This window comes from Periophthalmus magnuspinnatus, chromosome 10 (assembly GCF_009829125.3).
Source record: "Periophthalmus magnuspinnatus isolate fPerMag1 chromosome 10, fPerMag1.2.pri, whole genome shotgun sequence".
Taxonomy (NCBI): domain Eukaryota; kingdom Metazoa; phylum Chordata; class Actinopteri; order Gobiiformes; family Gobiidae; genus Periophthalmus; species Periophthalmus magnuspinnatus.
In genome coordinates this window covers 15,858,465-15,870,569 of record NC_047135.1, presented here as the reverse complement: position 1 = coordinate 15,870,569, position 12,105 = coordinate 15,858,465, and the positions used below count along the sequence as shown (strand labels likewise).

Below are 12,105 nucleotides of genomic sequence, written 5' to 3'. Positions count from 1 at the left end.
ATAGAGCCCAGAAGAGAGATCATTAGATTACTCAAACATGCATGGATCACATCTAAAACCTCTTCAGGCATGTTTTTTGATGAGGGAATGTTATAGCATGGTAAAACATTCCAAAAGTCGATTGGCATAATGCACCCTCTTTAAGACTGTGAAGCGCAAAGAGTGGCATAAACGTCCCCTGATGGTGCATTGCTCATAGTTATTCTTGGTCTCTTATTTATGTGTATTCAATGGTGGATGTTGATTCTATAGACTTATGTTGTGATGTCTTTTCTCTGTATTAAAGCATGTGATCCCAACGGGAGACAATAAAGGATTCTTAAGCTTCATGACCACACACACTGGTCATACAAATATTATGATGTAATACAGTGTAAATATAGAAGTATGGATGCAGCAGCTCTGAGGGTAGTGTGAGTGGTTCATCTCTTAACAGATGGGCTGCTGATGTACCATTCAAATCAGTATGCATCAGAGGAGTGAGGTGATATTTTTGTGTCCCTGGGCAAACTTTTCAGACTAGTGTTTACATTTAAGCACATTTCTTCCCTTGGCTTCCCGTCAGTGCAGACACCGAAGGGTTAAGTGTTCACAGCGCTGCCCTTAAAACCACAGACTCAGCTCTCAGTGAGAGAGACTAGAGCGTGGAGCAGTCTCAGTCAGACAGAGGAGTGGTGCGATCAGGGATCAGAGGAGAGCCACAGGTGAAAAGTGGTGTGTTCAGGGACCAGAGGAGAGCCACAGGTGAAGAGCAGTGCTGACAGTGTGGTGAAATCACTGCCCTCAGAGACATGAAGCCTCTGGTATTACCCTGCGTGGCTCTGCTGCTGTGGTTAGGCCTGAGTTCAGCCAGGACGAGGTCTGGACCACGACTTTCCCACGAGACTGGACTGAGTCTGAGGAGGACCCACAGCCGAGCAGTGGTGAGACACTGAGCATTCATTATTTAATGTAATAATATGCACCAAATTAAATGCAAATAACAAAAAACAGACCCTTCTCCAGATCCAAGATCCTGGTCAGAAAATGGAGAAATATTTTGCATTATCCACCCAGACACACAGGGAGACCATGCAAACCCACCTCATTTAACTATACTCCTGTGCTTTTGATATGGAATAAATATCCAGTTGCTTTATGTGAAAAGCCTATGTAAAACCATGCTTTTTATTGGCATAACTCATTTACAATGGGGTAGTATCATAGTATAATAGTAATCAGATTTAACTGACATGACTAGCACTTTGCTCTTTTCTGCCCTCCCTCCTGCCCCACTGGGTCCACAGCTGTGGATGTTCCACATGTTATATTTCCTTATATGTTTTGCTCTACCACATGTTTCTCATGGATGTGAGGTTGAGTTGTAGTTGTAAATAAAGCAGAGGTCTGACAAAGACATGGCTGTGAGCACCTGGTTTTAATAGACCTCAGATTCACATGTATTTCATGAAGTCAAATTTAAACTGTCTGCTCTGTGGAACATTCTGCTTCACTGATAATGAGCGCCTGGCTACAGTCTGAACACTCAGAGTCTGACAGTTTGTGTAAAGAGACCCGTGAGTCTGGGCTGGGGGTGGGCCAAAACACTCTGAGCCATGCTGAGGGATTCAGGGGTTAGGTTCATTTAATCAGAGCTTAAGGTACACTTTATACACTATATTGTCTCTGTAGGGAAATTTGTCCTCTGTATTTGACCCATTCTTCGGTTCTACTGGGCTAACCTGTGATGAGCAGTGGGACCTATCTCCACATCTTGAGCTAATCTCAGTCATGACTACCATAGTTGGAGGATCTTGGCTATTGTGCATGTTTTGGGAGACACAGGAAGAAACTCCACACTGTTGAACCTGGAACCTTTGGGCTTCAGCAATTGTCTTTTTTTTCTCTGGATTTACAACATTCTCCTTACTGTTTCTTTTGCTTTCATGATGGAATCCCAAAGACAACATTAATGTAAATGTATATATAAATGTGAAGCTGTATAAAAGCACAGGGTTTAAAAAGTATGTTTGTTTTATTTTCACTGTGAGTTTAGTGGATAAAGGCTAAAGTTATTTTCTTAACTTTATTTTTAATAAGTTTATTCTTCTGCTGGTCACTGGTTGACACACTCTGACTTGAGTTTGATCTGAACAGTCGATTTGCAGTGTTTCAGCTGAACTTGTGCATTACCCAATGCCCCTTCAGGTGGGTTTCTGTAATGAAGACTCTAACAGGTTACAATGCTTGGCCCATCCACAAATGGCACAGTTCTAAGACTATGTTAAAACTGAGCTACAATCTTGACTTATTAAAATCTGCCTGAAAACTAACTTCACCAGAACTCAAAACAGCTGCTGAAGCACAGGAGGGAACCCATAAAAGAAGAAAGCTGAACTCATGTTTCATAAAAAAAAAAAATTAAAAAAAAAAAAAAAATAATAATATATATATATATATATATATATATATATATATATATATATATATATATATATATATATATATATATATATATATATATATATATATATATATATATTATATATATATACACATACACACAGAAACAGACGGTTAAATGAGCAAACAAACAAATCTTTGCGTCAAACCCATGTGTCCAGTAATGATTTTGTGATATTTACTTTGAAATCTGTTGGGTTTTTTCCATTTCTTTCATTTTTTGTTGTCGTTTTATAGATAAAATCATTTAAAAAAGATATACATGTGATTGTAATATTTAGCTGCAATATGCTACTTAGACTGTAAAAGATAAATAAATGTAATAATAGTGTAATAAAGTTGTAATAATGTTGTAATTATTATAGTGATAAAAACGTATATCAGACACTTACTAGAGTTAGCTCTAGCAGGCTGAGGACCAGTAAAAATAACAAACAATAAAAAAATAACAATGAAACAGTAACTTTAGATGCAGATACGTTGTATTTTTAGTAATGTGGAGTTATTTGCTCTTATCAAAACTGTAGAGTTTTGTGTTTAGGGCTCCATAGCCAGAGAAACTGAAACTGCATAGTCCAGACATATCTTTATATTGCCAAGATAAGATATTTTAGTCTAGACTATGCAGTTTCAGTTCAGTTCACAGACTTTGTGCTTATTTTTATCACTTTGGGGCATTTTATCAGACTGTGGGACTGGAAAGTGTTCAACAGGTGAACCACAGAGGAAACCCTGAGTTTGTTTTATAAAGCCTTCACATGTTCTTCAAGTGTTAGTTATTTCACTCTGGTTTGTGGTATTTACTTGAGCCACAGCGATGAATGTTTCCTCAGTAGGCCTGCTCTCGTGAACAGAACCTGCAGTTGTGTGGTTTGATTGTTCATTGCAAAATGAACCAAGTGCTCAAGTTCACATTTAAATCCTAATTATCCTTTGAAAAAGACATATTATGCAGAATTGACTTTTCAGCCGTTTAGAATGATGTTGGTTGTTTCCCCCTCACCATTTACTCATTTGAAGTGATTCATGCATGTTTGAGCAGTCTTTATTTTCAAGATGACAATTTGCCAACCAGCCCTATTTTTCACCATCTCTGGAATATGTCCACTTCTCTGTACTTTCTTAGTTCTCCCAGTTTTATTAATATGTGATACAGGTTGCACGGGTGTCAATAGATAATAACTACCGGTATATAGCAGACACAAGCATAATACATCTTCTTTAATCCATGTTGCTGCCAACGGTGGTGAATATTACAGAGCCTAGTTTTCTGTCAACACTTGCCTACTTCTTATTTCACATTTTAATAATCTATTTGTATCTCCTATAGAGGGGGGCTACCTGCAGCTGATGAGACCAGATAACCTCCACTGACTGCAGAGGCCTCTGGTGAGTAACGCCCATGGATGTATTAAAACAATTGGAAAGGATATTGCAGGCTTAGAGCTATCTGGAGTTGCATTAGTGGCTACTCATTGGTACTACACCAAAAAACTCCCTCCTGTCCAGAAAAGATTTTTCTCCATTGAGCACAATATAATCACAAACTGCTAATTTTTAGACGACAGGGGACCTACAGCTTTCACAAAGATTTAATTTCATGTCAATTTTACCTATATTTAGATAATCTTTCTCAGCTCAAAATCCATCTGTTGTCTAAAAAAAATGCTTTTAATCATTACCTTCGGCTACACCCTATGTCTTCTCTAGCTAAGCTCAAGGGCAGACCTGGGTGAACCTACTGCCCAGGGGCAGACACATGGCCCTTTGGATTTATTAATCCAGCCCGCCGAATGTGACCAAATTATATTAAATAGGTAAGGGAAAACCTTATTCAAAGTTTTTCTGCTGCGTTTATTTAACTGAAATTTAATAAATGAATTATTAATTTATTTGATGCATTTGGAAAAACAATTTGTACAATGACCTTGCATATTCATGCTTTGCTACATGTTACAACTCTCTAACATATACATATATATCCTGGCTCAGCCCCTCTGTTAAATTTTAGAACCCATTGTAGCCCATGTGTCAAAAAGTTTGCAAAAAGTTTACGCCTGCATCCCAAGTCTGAGTTCTGGCCCAGTTTGGACAAGGGTTGTCCTAGATTATTTCTATTATTTGGTTTAGATCTGGTTTAGTTTACTTTATTAGTTTATTTATCAGGGACCATGTGTAAACTAGTGCTGTAGTCAACTAAAGAAACTCTTGATGGACTAAAGACATGTCCTTCAAATCAATTAGTCGACTAAAAAGGGGGTGTGGCAAAAGCTCTCTACATTATACCTGCACAGGAGTGCAGGACAGAAAAGTATTTGGGGAAAAAAAATACATAAAAGCTAGATTACACTTCACTCCCAAATTTTCAGCTAAGTCACTTCAAGCTTTTCCCTTTCTGCTTGTCCTGTATAAATCTAAACAGAATAATTTGTTGACTAATAGAAATCTTGGTTGAGTAAATACTCCATCAACCAATTAACGGACTAAACTACTACAGGACTAGTGTAAACTAGGGATGGGACAATATACAATAATATCGCTAATCGCAAAAATAAGGTCCGCAAGTAATCTTTTGTGGCATTTTTTTTAATAATCGTGATCATCACACACGATTATAATCGCCTTTACGGCACCATACTGCCTCATGTTTGCAGTTTCAATACAATGTTTAGATTGTACTTCTGGTGTTTGCCCACAAGGGGGCCATCTGTCATAGCAATGATACTTGTTAGCTTCTGTACCTATTCTGATTTGTGGATGGTTCTGCATCACCATCAGTCATGTCATGGTTAGTAGGGGGCAGGCAGTGGATCTGGAGCCCAGTGACATCGCACATCTATACCCTCCACTCAAGAAGGTGAAGTCCGATGTGTGGAATTATTATGGATTTGAAAAACAAGACCAACAAGATGAGCCACCAATCTGCAGAGCCTGCCGAAAAAAAGTTGTGGCTCCGAGGGCAAATACCAGCAAACTTACACATGCACTTACGAGACAACCATCCTGCATTGTTTGCCAAACTTGAGCTGAAAATATCCGTCTTAAGTAGCATACCATGTGAAATAAATTATTGAAATGTAGTTTGTGTTATTTTGGATTTGTATGAATAATGGTACGTGTTTGTGTCAACTTTGCTATCTCTAGGTTAGCGCTAGCTAAACAGCATTTTGCACAGGTGATTGCACAGCTTGCAGTGGCGCCTGGTTTTACAACAACCACGAATTAATCTGAACACCTATAACCTTACCCATGCGCACAGATGAGATGCTAATGTGTGCACATCTTATATTTTTACCTACAATAAGGCAAACTGCAGAATAAAAGAACACCTTTCAAACAATTGACAAATTAAGTCTAATTCATACAGCTAAACACAAATGTGCCAGAGCGCATGGTTCGAATGTGAACTATGTGCACAGAAGCAAGGCTAACGATTACACATGATATATTTTACCTGCAATTATGTCAATAGCAGAATAAACCACACTTACTGATCGAGAACAGCATCCAATCCATCAAAAAATAAGGTCCTCTACTCCTGAGTCCACAGCCATTTTCACTCTTTGGCATGGACCGCTCCGGGTCAGAGACGCCTCTAGTATAACTTGTACAAACATCCACAGTGTCCTAAATCGCGTGCTTCCTTTGTTTTGTCCGTTTCGTCATGTTTAGAACGCAAAACAACGGTGCGTAAAATGTGTGCGCATTACACACGGATTTCTGGATCCACTCAGCTCTGTTTATGCACCTGTAAAGGCTCCGTCTGTTAACGGAAAAGCATTGCATGCCATACATCGTCGTGTTCCACTGATCATTGGCTATAAGGGGAATACGTCACTAAATGTACGTCAATGTAATTGATTCTCCAAGGGGGAAGTGGGCTTAAACTTTCAGTCATCTGTAGGACTGATTCGCTGTCTGGGACTCCAGTAACCCCCAACCTTATTGGCCAACAGTGGTGTCAATCAGAAGCTAACACGTGTGTTTATTATGCCTGAAAATCGAGAAAAGAAATGCAAAAAAGTGACGGAGCAGATTTCACGATTGGAATACTTTTCCTGCAGCAGATTGGACATGGAGGATCTAATTTATGTTGTGGACCATAATTTCTTCACTGGATTACAGTGGCTTGCAAAGTATTCATCCCCCTGGAACTTTTGCACATATTGTCACGTCACAACCACAAATTTAAAAACATTTTCTTTGCATTTTATGTGAATGAGCAACACAAAATGGCACACAAGTGTGGAGTGGAAGGAAACATTTTACAAGATTTACAAATGTTTTAAAAATAAAAAAAACTTAAAAGTGCAGCATGCAAAAGTATTCAGCCCCCTTTTGTTGAATGCAACCAATTTCTTTTAGAAGTTGCCTGATGATTTTGGAAAGACTGAATGTTGACCTAATGACTAAAAAGAGTCCACCTATATGTAATCTTGTCTCAGTATAAATGCAGCTGTGCTGTGAAGGCCACAGAAGTTTGTTAAGAGAGTGTTGGAGAGTAAACCACAAAGTAAAGTTAAAGGAGGACACCAAACAGGTCAGAGAAAAAGTTGTGGTGAAGTTTAAAGCGGGGCTTGGATCTAAAAAGATTTCCCAAGTGTTGGAACATCTCAAGGAGCACTGTTCAATCCATCATCCAGAAATGGAAAGTATGGCAAAACTGCAAACCTTCTCAGACATAGCCGTCCACCAAAACTTACAGAACAAACCAGAAGAGCACTTATCAGAGATGCAGCCAGGAGGCCCATGGTGACTTTGGAAGAGCTGCAGAGATCCACAGCTCTGGTGGGGGAATCTGTTCCCAGGACAACTATTAGTCATGTACTACACATATCTGGTCTTTATGGAAAAGTGGCAAGAAGAAAGCCATTGTTGAAAACCATCCATAAGAAGTATGGTTTACAGTTTGCTAGAAGTCATTTGGTGCTCTGGTCTGATGAGACCAAAATCGAACTTTTTGGCCTAAAAGCAAAACGCTACATGTGGACTAAAACTAACTCTGCAACATCACTCTGAACACACCATCCCCACAGTCAAACAGCATCAAGGTAGCATCATGCTGGGGGGAAGCTGGTCAGAGTTGATGGGAAGATGGATGGAAGCTAAATACAGGGCAACCTTGGAAGAAAACCTGTTGGCAAAAACCTGAGACTGGGAAGGAGTTTAACCTTCCAGCAGGACAATGATCCTAAACATAAAGCCAAAGCGACAATGGGAATCGTTTAAAGCAAAACATATTCATGTGTTAGAATGTCCCAGTCAAAGTCCGGACCTAAATCCAATTGAGAATCTGTGGCAAGATCTGAAAACTGCAGTTCACAAAAAGAATGGGCAAAAAATTTCAGTCTGTAGGTGTGCAAAAGCTGGTGAAGGCATACCCCAAAAGACTTGCAGCTGTAATTTCAGCAAAAGACAGTTTCCACAAAGTATTGACCTAGAGGGGTTGAATACTTTTGCACACTGCACTTTTCAGTTTTGTTTTGTTTTGGGGATTTTTTTTATCTGGAAATGTTGTATACATTTTCTTTCTACTTCACACTTAATGTAACATTTTCTGTTACTTATTCACATAAAAATGCAAATTAAGAAAGATTAAAATTTGTGGTTGCAACTTGACAAAATTTGAAAAAGTTCCAGGGAGATGAATACTTTTGCAAGCCACTGTATATTCTCTGGACCTGTACGGAACGAATGAGACCAACTTTCTTGGAATATGTTGATATTTGACAGAACACAGAGCCCTCAAAGGTAAGTGAAGTCCGAATACAAATTTTTGGCTTTTCTGTAAAAACGTCTTTTCTGTCAGCACTGTGGGGATTGCAGGTGAAAAGGGTTTGCATATTCGGAAAGACGAGTGCCGTAGTTTTCATTTGATGTGTAGCTTGTTTGTGTGGGATGATGGAGAAGTATATGTGCATTGCTGTAGAGTTTGTAAAGTAGGGCCGTCGGAACGTTAACAGGTCAATAATTATCGTGATAATATAATCGCGATTATTTTGGTCACAATAATCAGTCTAAATTTCCCTAGTGTAAACAGATTAATGTCAAAAGAAAAACTGTTTTACACCTGGTCTCAGGCCTGGTCTCAGGCCTGGTCTCAGGCCTGGTCCTCAGGCCTGGTCTCAGGCCTGGTCTCAGGCCTGGTCTCAGGCCTGGTCTCAGGCCTGGTCTCAGGCCTGGTCTCAGGCCTGGCTCAGGCCTGGGCTCGGCCTGGCTCAGGTCTGGTCTCAGCCCTGGTCTTACCCCCTCAGGACCTGCCGACCTGCCTGCTGTGCGTGTGTCTCACTGGGTCTGTTTACTGTGAGGAGGTGAATCCGGACATGACCACTGTCCCAGCACTGCCCAGAGAAACGGCCTATCTGTATGCACGCTTCAACAAGATCAAGAAGATCGGCACCAAGGACTTTGCAGATATGTGTGAGTCTAAATAAAGTCAAGAGCCTTTATCTCACTATTTATTCAAACTTGGTTAAGCTACAAATTAACTAGACATTTGACCTGCCCCCATTCCCGTCTCTAGACTAGAGCGATATATGGGAGAGTATATGACCCACAGCGATATAGGAGGATGGGAGGGCATCTGACACACAGGGATACAGGAGTATGGGAGGGCATCTGACACACAGACGTATAGGAAGATGGAAGGGCACCTGACATACAGGCATACATGAGGGCATAATGAGAGTCCTGTTGTATCTCCACAGTGACGTTGAAGAGGATCGACCTCACAGGAAACTTGATCTCAGAGATCGAGGACGGGGCCTTCTCTAAACTGTCTCTGCTCGAGGAACTGTCTCTGGCTGAGAACAGACTAGTCAAACTGCCCATGCTCCCAGCCAAACTCACCACCTTCAACGCAAACTTCAACATGCTTAAGACTAAAGGAGTCAAAGCCAACGCCTTCAAGGTAAACCCCGGGGACATGGTCAAAACCAGTCTGTACCAGTCCTACAGAGGAACACTACAGTAAACAGCTGCTTCACTGTTATTCCATCAGGTAACAGTCTAACGCAAACTGCCACAAACAGAATGGGACCTACCTACAGGACCTCCCACAATAAGCGCAACTAGCATCAGTGGAGTTTTTCACCTGAACCCAGACCTGACAGGGTAGAGTTAAGCTGCTGAGCAGGGCTATAGCTCAGTAGCACAGTGCTAGCCTTAAGATAAGGTTGATGGTTCAATCCCAGCTCTGACCAGTATCAGTGTGTCCTTGTGTCCACTCTTGTCTTTCCAGTCTGTCCTGTTTGAAAGTATATATAACTTCTTGAGATACACAAGTTTAGTGCTTTTGATGATGCTGCAGAAGTCTGTGCTGTTCCTCTGTGGTTTTCCACCTTTTTTACTTGTTTATTCATGTTTATTTAGACAAACATGAGGGCCAAACTGAGAGGCCACTTATGAACATTGGCAGCTTATGTTTAAGTCATTTTATTTTCACAATTTAATGTTTTATGGTCAAACTCAGCTCTCCTTTTCTTTTAAACTTATTAAATTTGATTTAATTAAACAGAAATTGACAAAGCTGTCCAACCTGTACCTGTCGGATAACCAGCTGGAGGCAGTTCCCCATATCCCAGAGAGTGTGAGGACTCTGCACCTGCAGGTGAGAGAGGGGACTAAACAGGCTACAGTCTAAATGTTAAGCATTATTATAATAACCTGTTTAAATGTGACTTTTACAGAACAACAACATCACTGAGGTGAGTGTGGACACGTTCTGTCGCTCCAACGACACATATTACCTCAGGCCAAGATTGACTGAGATTCGACTGGATGGAAATCCAGTGCTCCTGTCCAAGAACCCAGACACCTTCACCTGCCTCAATGTGCTGCCAGTGGGGAGGTACCGCTGAGACTAGAGCTGAGACCAGAGCTGAGACCAGAGCTGAGACCAGAGCTGAGACCAGAGCTGAGACCAATGACCATGGACTGTATATATAAATGGACATAGCTAACCTGCTAGCCACCGTGTTCCAAATATGAAGTGAACATGGGTGTGCTTCCACCTACTAGGCGCAGTTCTGGCACCATTTGACTTTCTATTTAAAAACCGTCGGCCCCCCGCTTGTCATTTTGGTCTTAAAATGTTCGCATGAACTGGCTCTGCATGATTCGGGGGGCTTTATTTAGCTATTTTGTCTGTAAATCAAATATGAATATAACAGACAAATGAGGCACCTTCTTTCCCCAGAGTCACTCCCACTAGTGTTACCAACATGTCTTATTGACAGCTTTGCTAAGTGCCCAGTCCCTGCTAAATCAGCGGCGCAGGCGAGAAGAGGCATAACAGCCTCATTCCAGATTGACTGTTTAGTTGTTATGACATTCCTCGTTGGAATTCCAAATATGAAACTCTGCTCTAAATTTGCCCCTATAACTGCTAGCCTCAATGAGCTTCATTGGCTGGAGCCGAACACCGTGCGTGGCATCACACTCCCTTAGTTCACTTCTTTATACAGTCTATGAGTTAAATTAATATATATATAGATCAGACGGACAAGGAGCTTTAAGAGGAACAGGGGTAGTCTCATGCTCTGGACCAGGCCAAATTAACGCTTTAGCACAAAAGTACCATAAGGTGAAAAGTATGCACCAAAAACACACATCCACATCACAAGTTTTAGTTTAGTCCTCATCTGAATTTAGGCACCTTTCTAAGAGAGGTCCTGGTTTAGTACTGGTGTAGACCTGGGCTGGTTAAGGGACTTTTCTAAGATTAGTCCTGGTTTAGTCCTAGTCTGAATCTTGTCTGGATTTATGGATTTGTATAAGAGTAGTCCTGGTTTTGTCCTCGCCTGGTCTTTTTCTTTTGCACCCTGGCTCCCCCTTTGTGCCTGAGACTTATTTACTGCCAGTGTTGAGTCCTGGTTTCAGCCATTAAAAGTATGAAATATAAATAATTGTATTCAGTGAAATATCTCTGAAACACAGACAGGTTTCAGGTGAGAGATGTCTGCAGTGTTTATATCATGTAAATAAATCTCATAATATTGTGTTTAATTTATCTCCTCTGGATGGAGAGAACTGTGAGCCCATGTACCTGACCTGTACGAATGTTCTTATTAACCAGTGTACAGAAGACTGTTTTATGTTGATATTTTAATAAAACGTTTTGTAATTAAAGTTTTGATCTGGTTTTACAGAGTCATGGGTTGGAGGAGGAACTTTAAGTGCATATGACTACTCATTTCCCAAAAATATAGTTAACATCATTAGGGCTGCAGCTATTGATTATTTCAGAAATGGAGTAATTATCGATTATTTACTACAATTAATTGAGTAATTTATCAATATTTAACCTTCCATAAAATATCCTTAAAACCATATGTTATTTATGGTTTATAGCTAAGGAGGAGGAAGAGACTCTTCTGAGGGGCTGAGAGAGCATTTGTGAGCAGAGAGTCTGTCCCATGGTGATGCTGAACTGATGTCTGCAGCAGATGCCTCTAAAGACCTCTGCCCAGTCAGCACTTTGAACAGAAGCTGTGGAAACTATGGGCCCTCAGAACCACACACAGATCAGGAGACAAAGATGAGATTCATGGGCAAAGATACAGACTCATGGGCTTAACACACGGAGAGGGTCGTCGCTCCTTTTCCATTCATTTACAATGGGACATGGGCGACAGTTTCCCTCTGCAAGGTAACAAGTGAACT

The 12,105-nt window shown here is 40.6% G+C and overlaps 2 protein-coding genes across 2 annotated transcripts in view; one reads left to right on the top strand and one right to left on the bottom strand.

The window, feature by feature from the left end:
- Positions 1-12,105, bottom strand: part of cenpp (centromere protein P) — a 91,361-nt gene that overhangs the window by 68,754 nt on the left and 10,502 nt on the right. The gene's annotated exons all lie outside the window — the stretch shown is intronic.
- On the top strand, positions 644-10,334 carry ogna (osteoglycin, paralog a). The gene is made up of 5 exons (XM_033973680.2): positions 644-923; positions 8,523-8,862; positions 9,150-9,352; positions 9,959-10,051; positions 10,131-10,334. The coding sequence occupies exons 1-5, from the start codon at positions 792-794 to the stop codon at positions 10,299-10,301; spliced, it is 939 nt and encodes a 312-aa protein (XP_033829571.1). The 5' UTR covers positions 644-791; the 3' UTR covers positions 10,302-10,334.

Excerpts from the sequence above, each read along its gene's own strand:
- ogna (XM_033973680.2), top strand. The coding sequence starts at position 792 with ATGAAGCCTCTGGTATTACCCTGCGTGGCTCTGCTGCTGTGGTTAGGC. Across the intron at positions 9,353-9,958 it reads TCAAAGCCAACGCCTTCAAG|AAATTGACAAAGCTGTCCAA; the intron begins GTAAACCCCGGG and ends TTAATTAAACAG. Across the intron at positions 10,052-10,130 it reads TGAGGACTCTGCACCTGCAG|AACAACAACATCACTGAGGT; the intron begins GTGAGAGAGGGG and ends TGACTTTTACAG.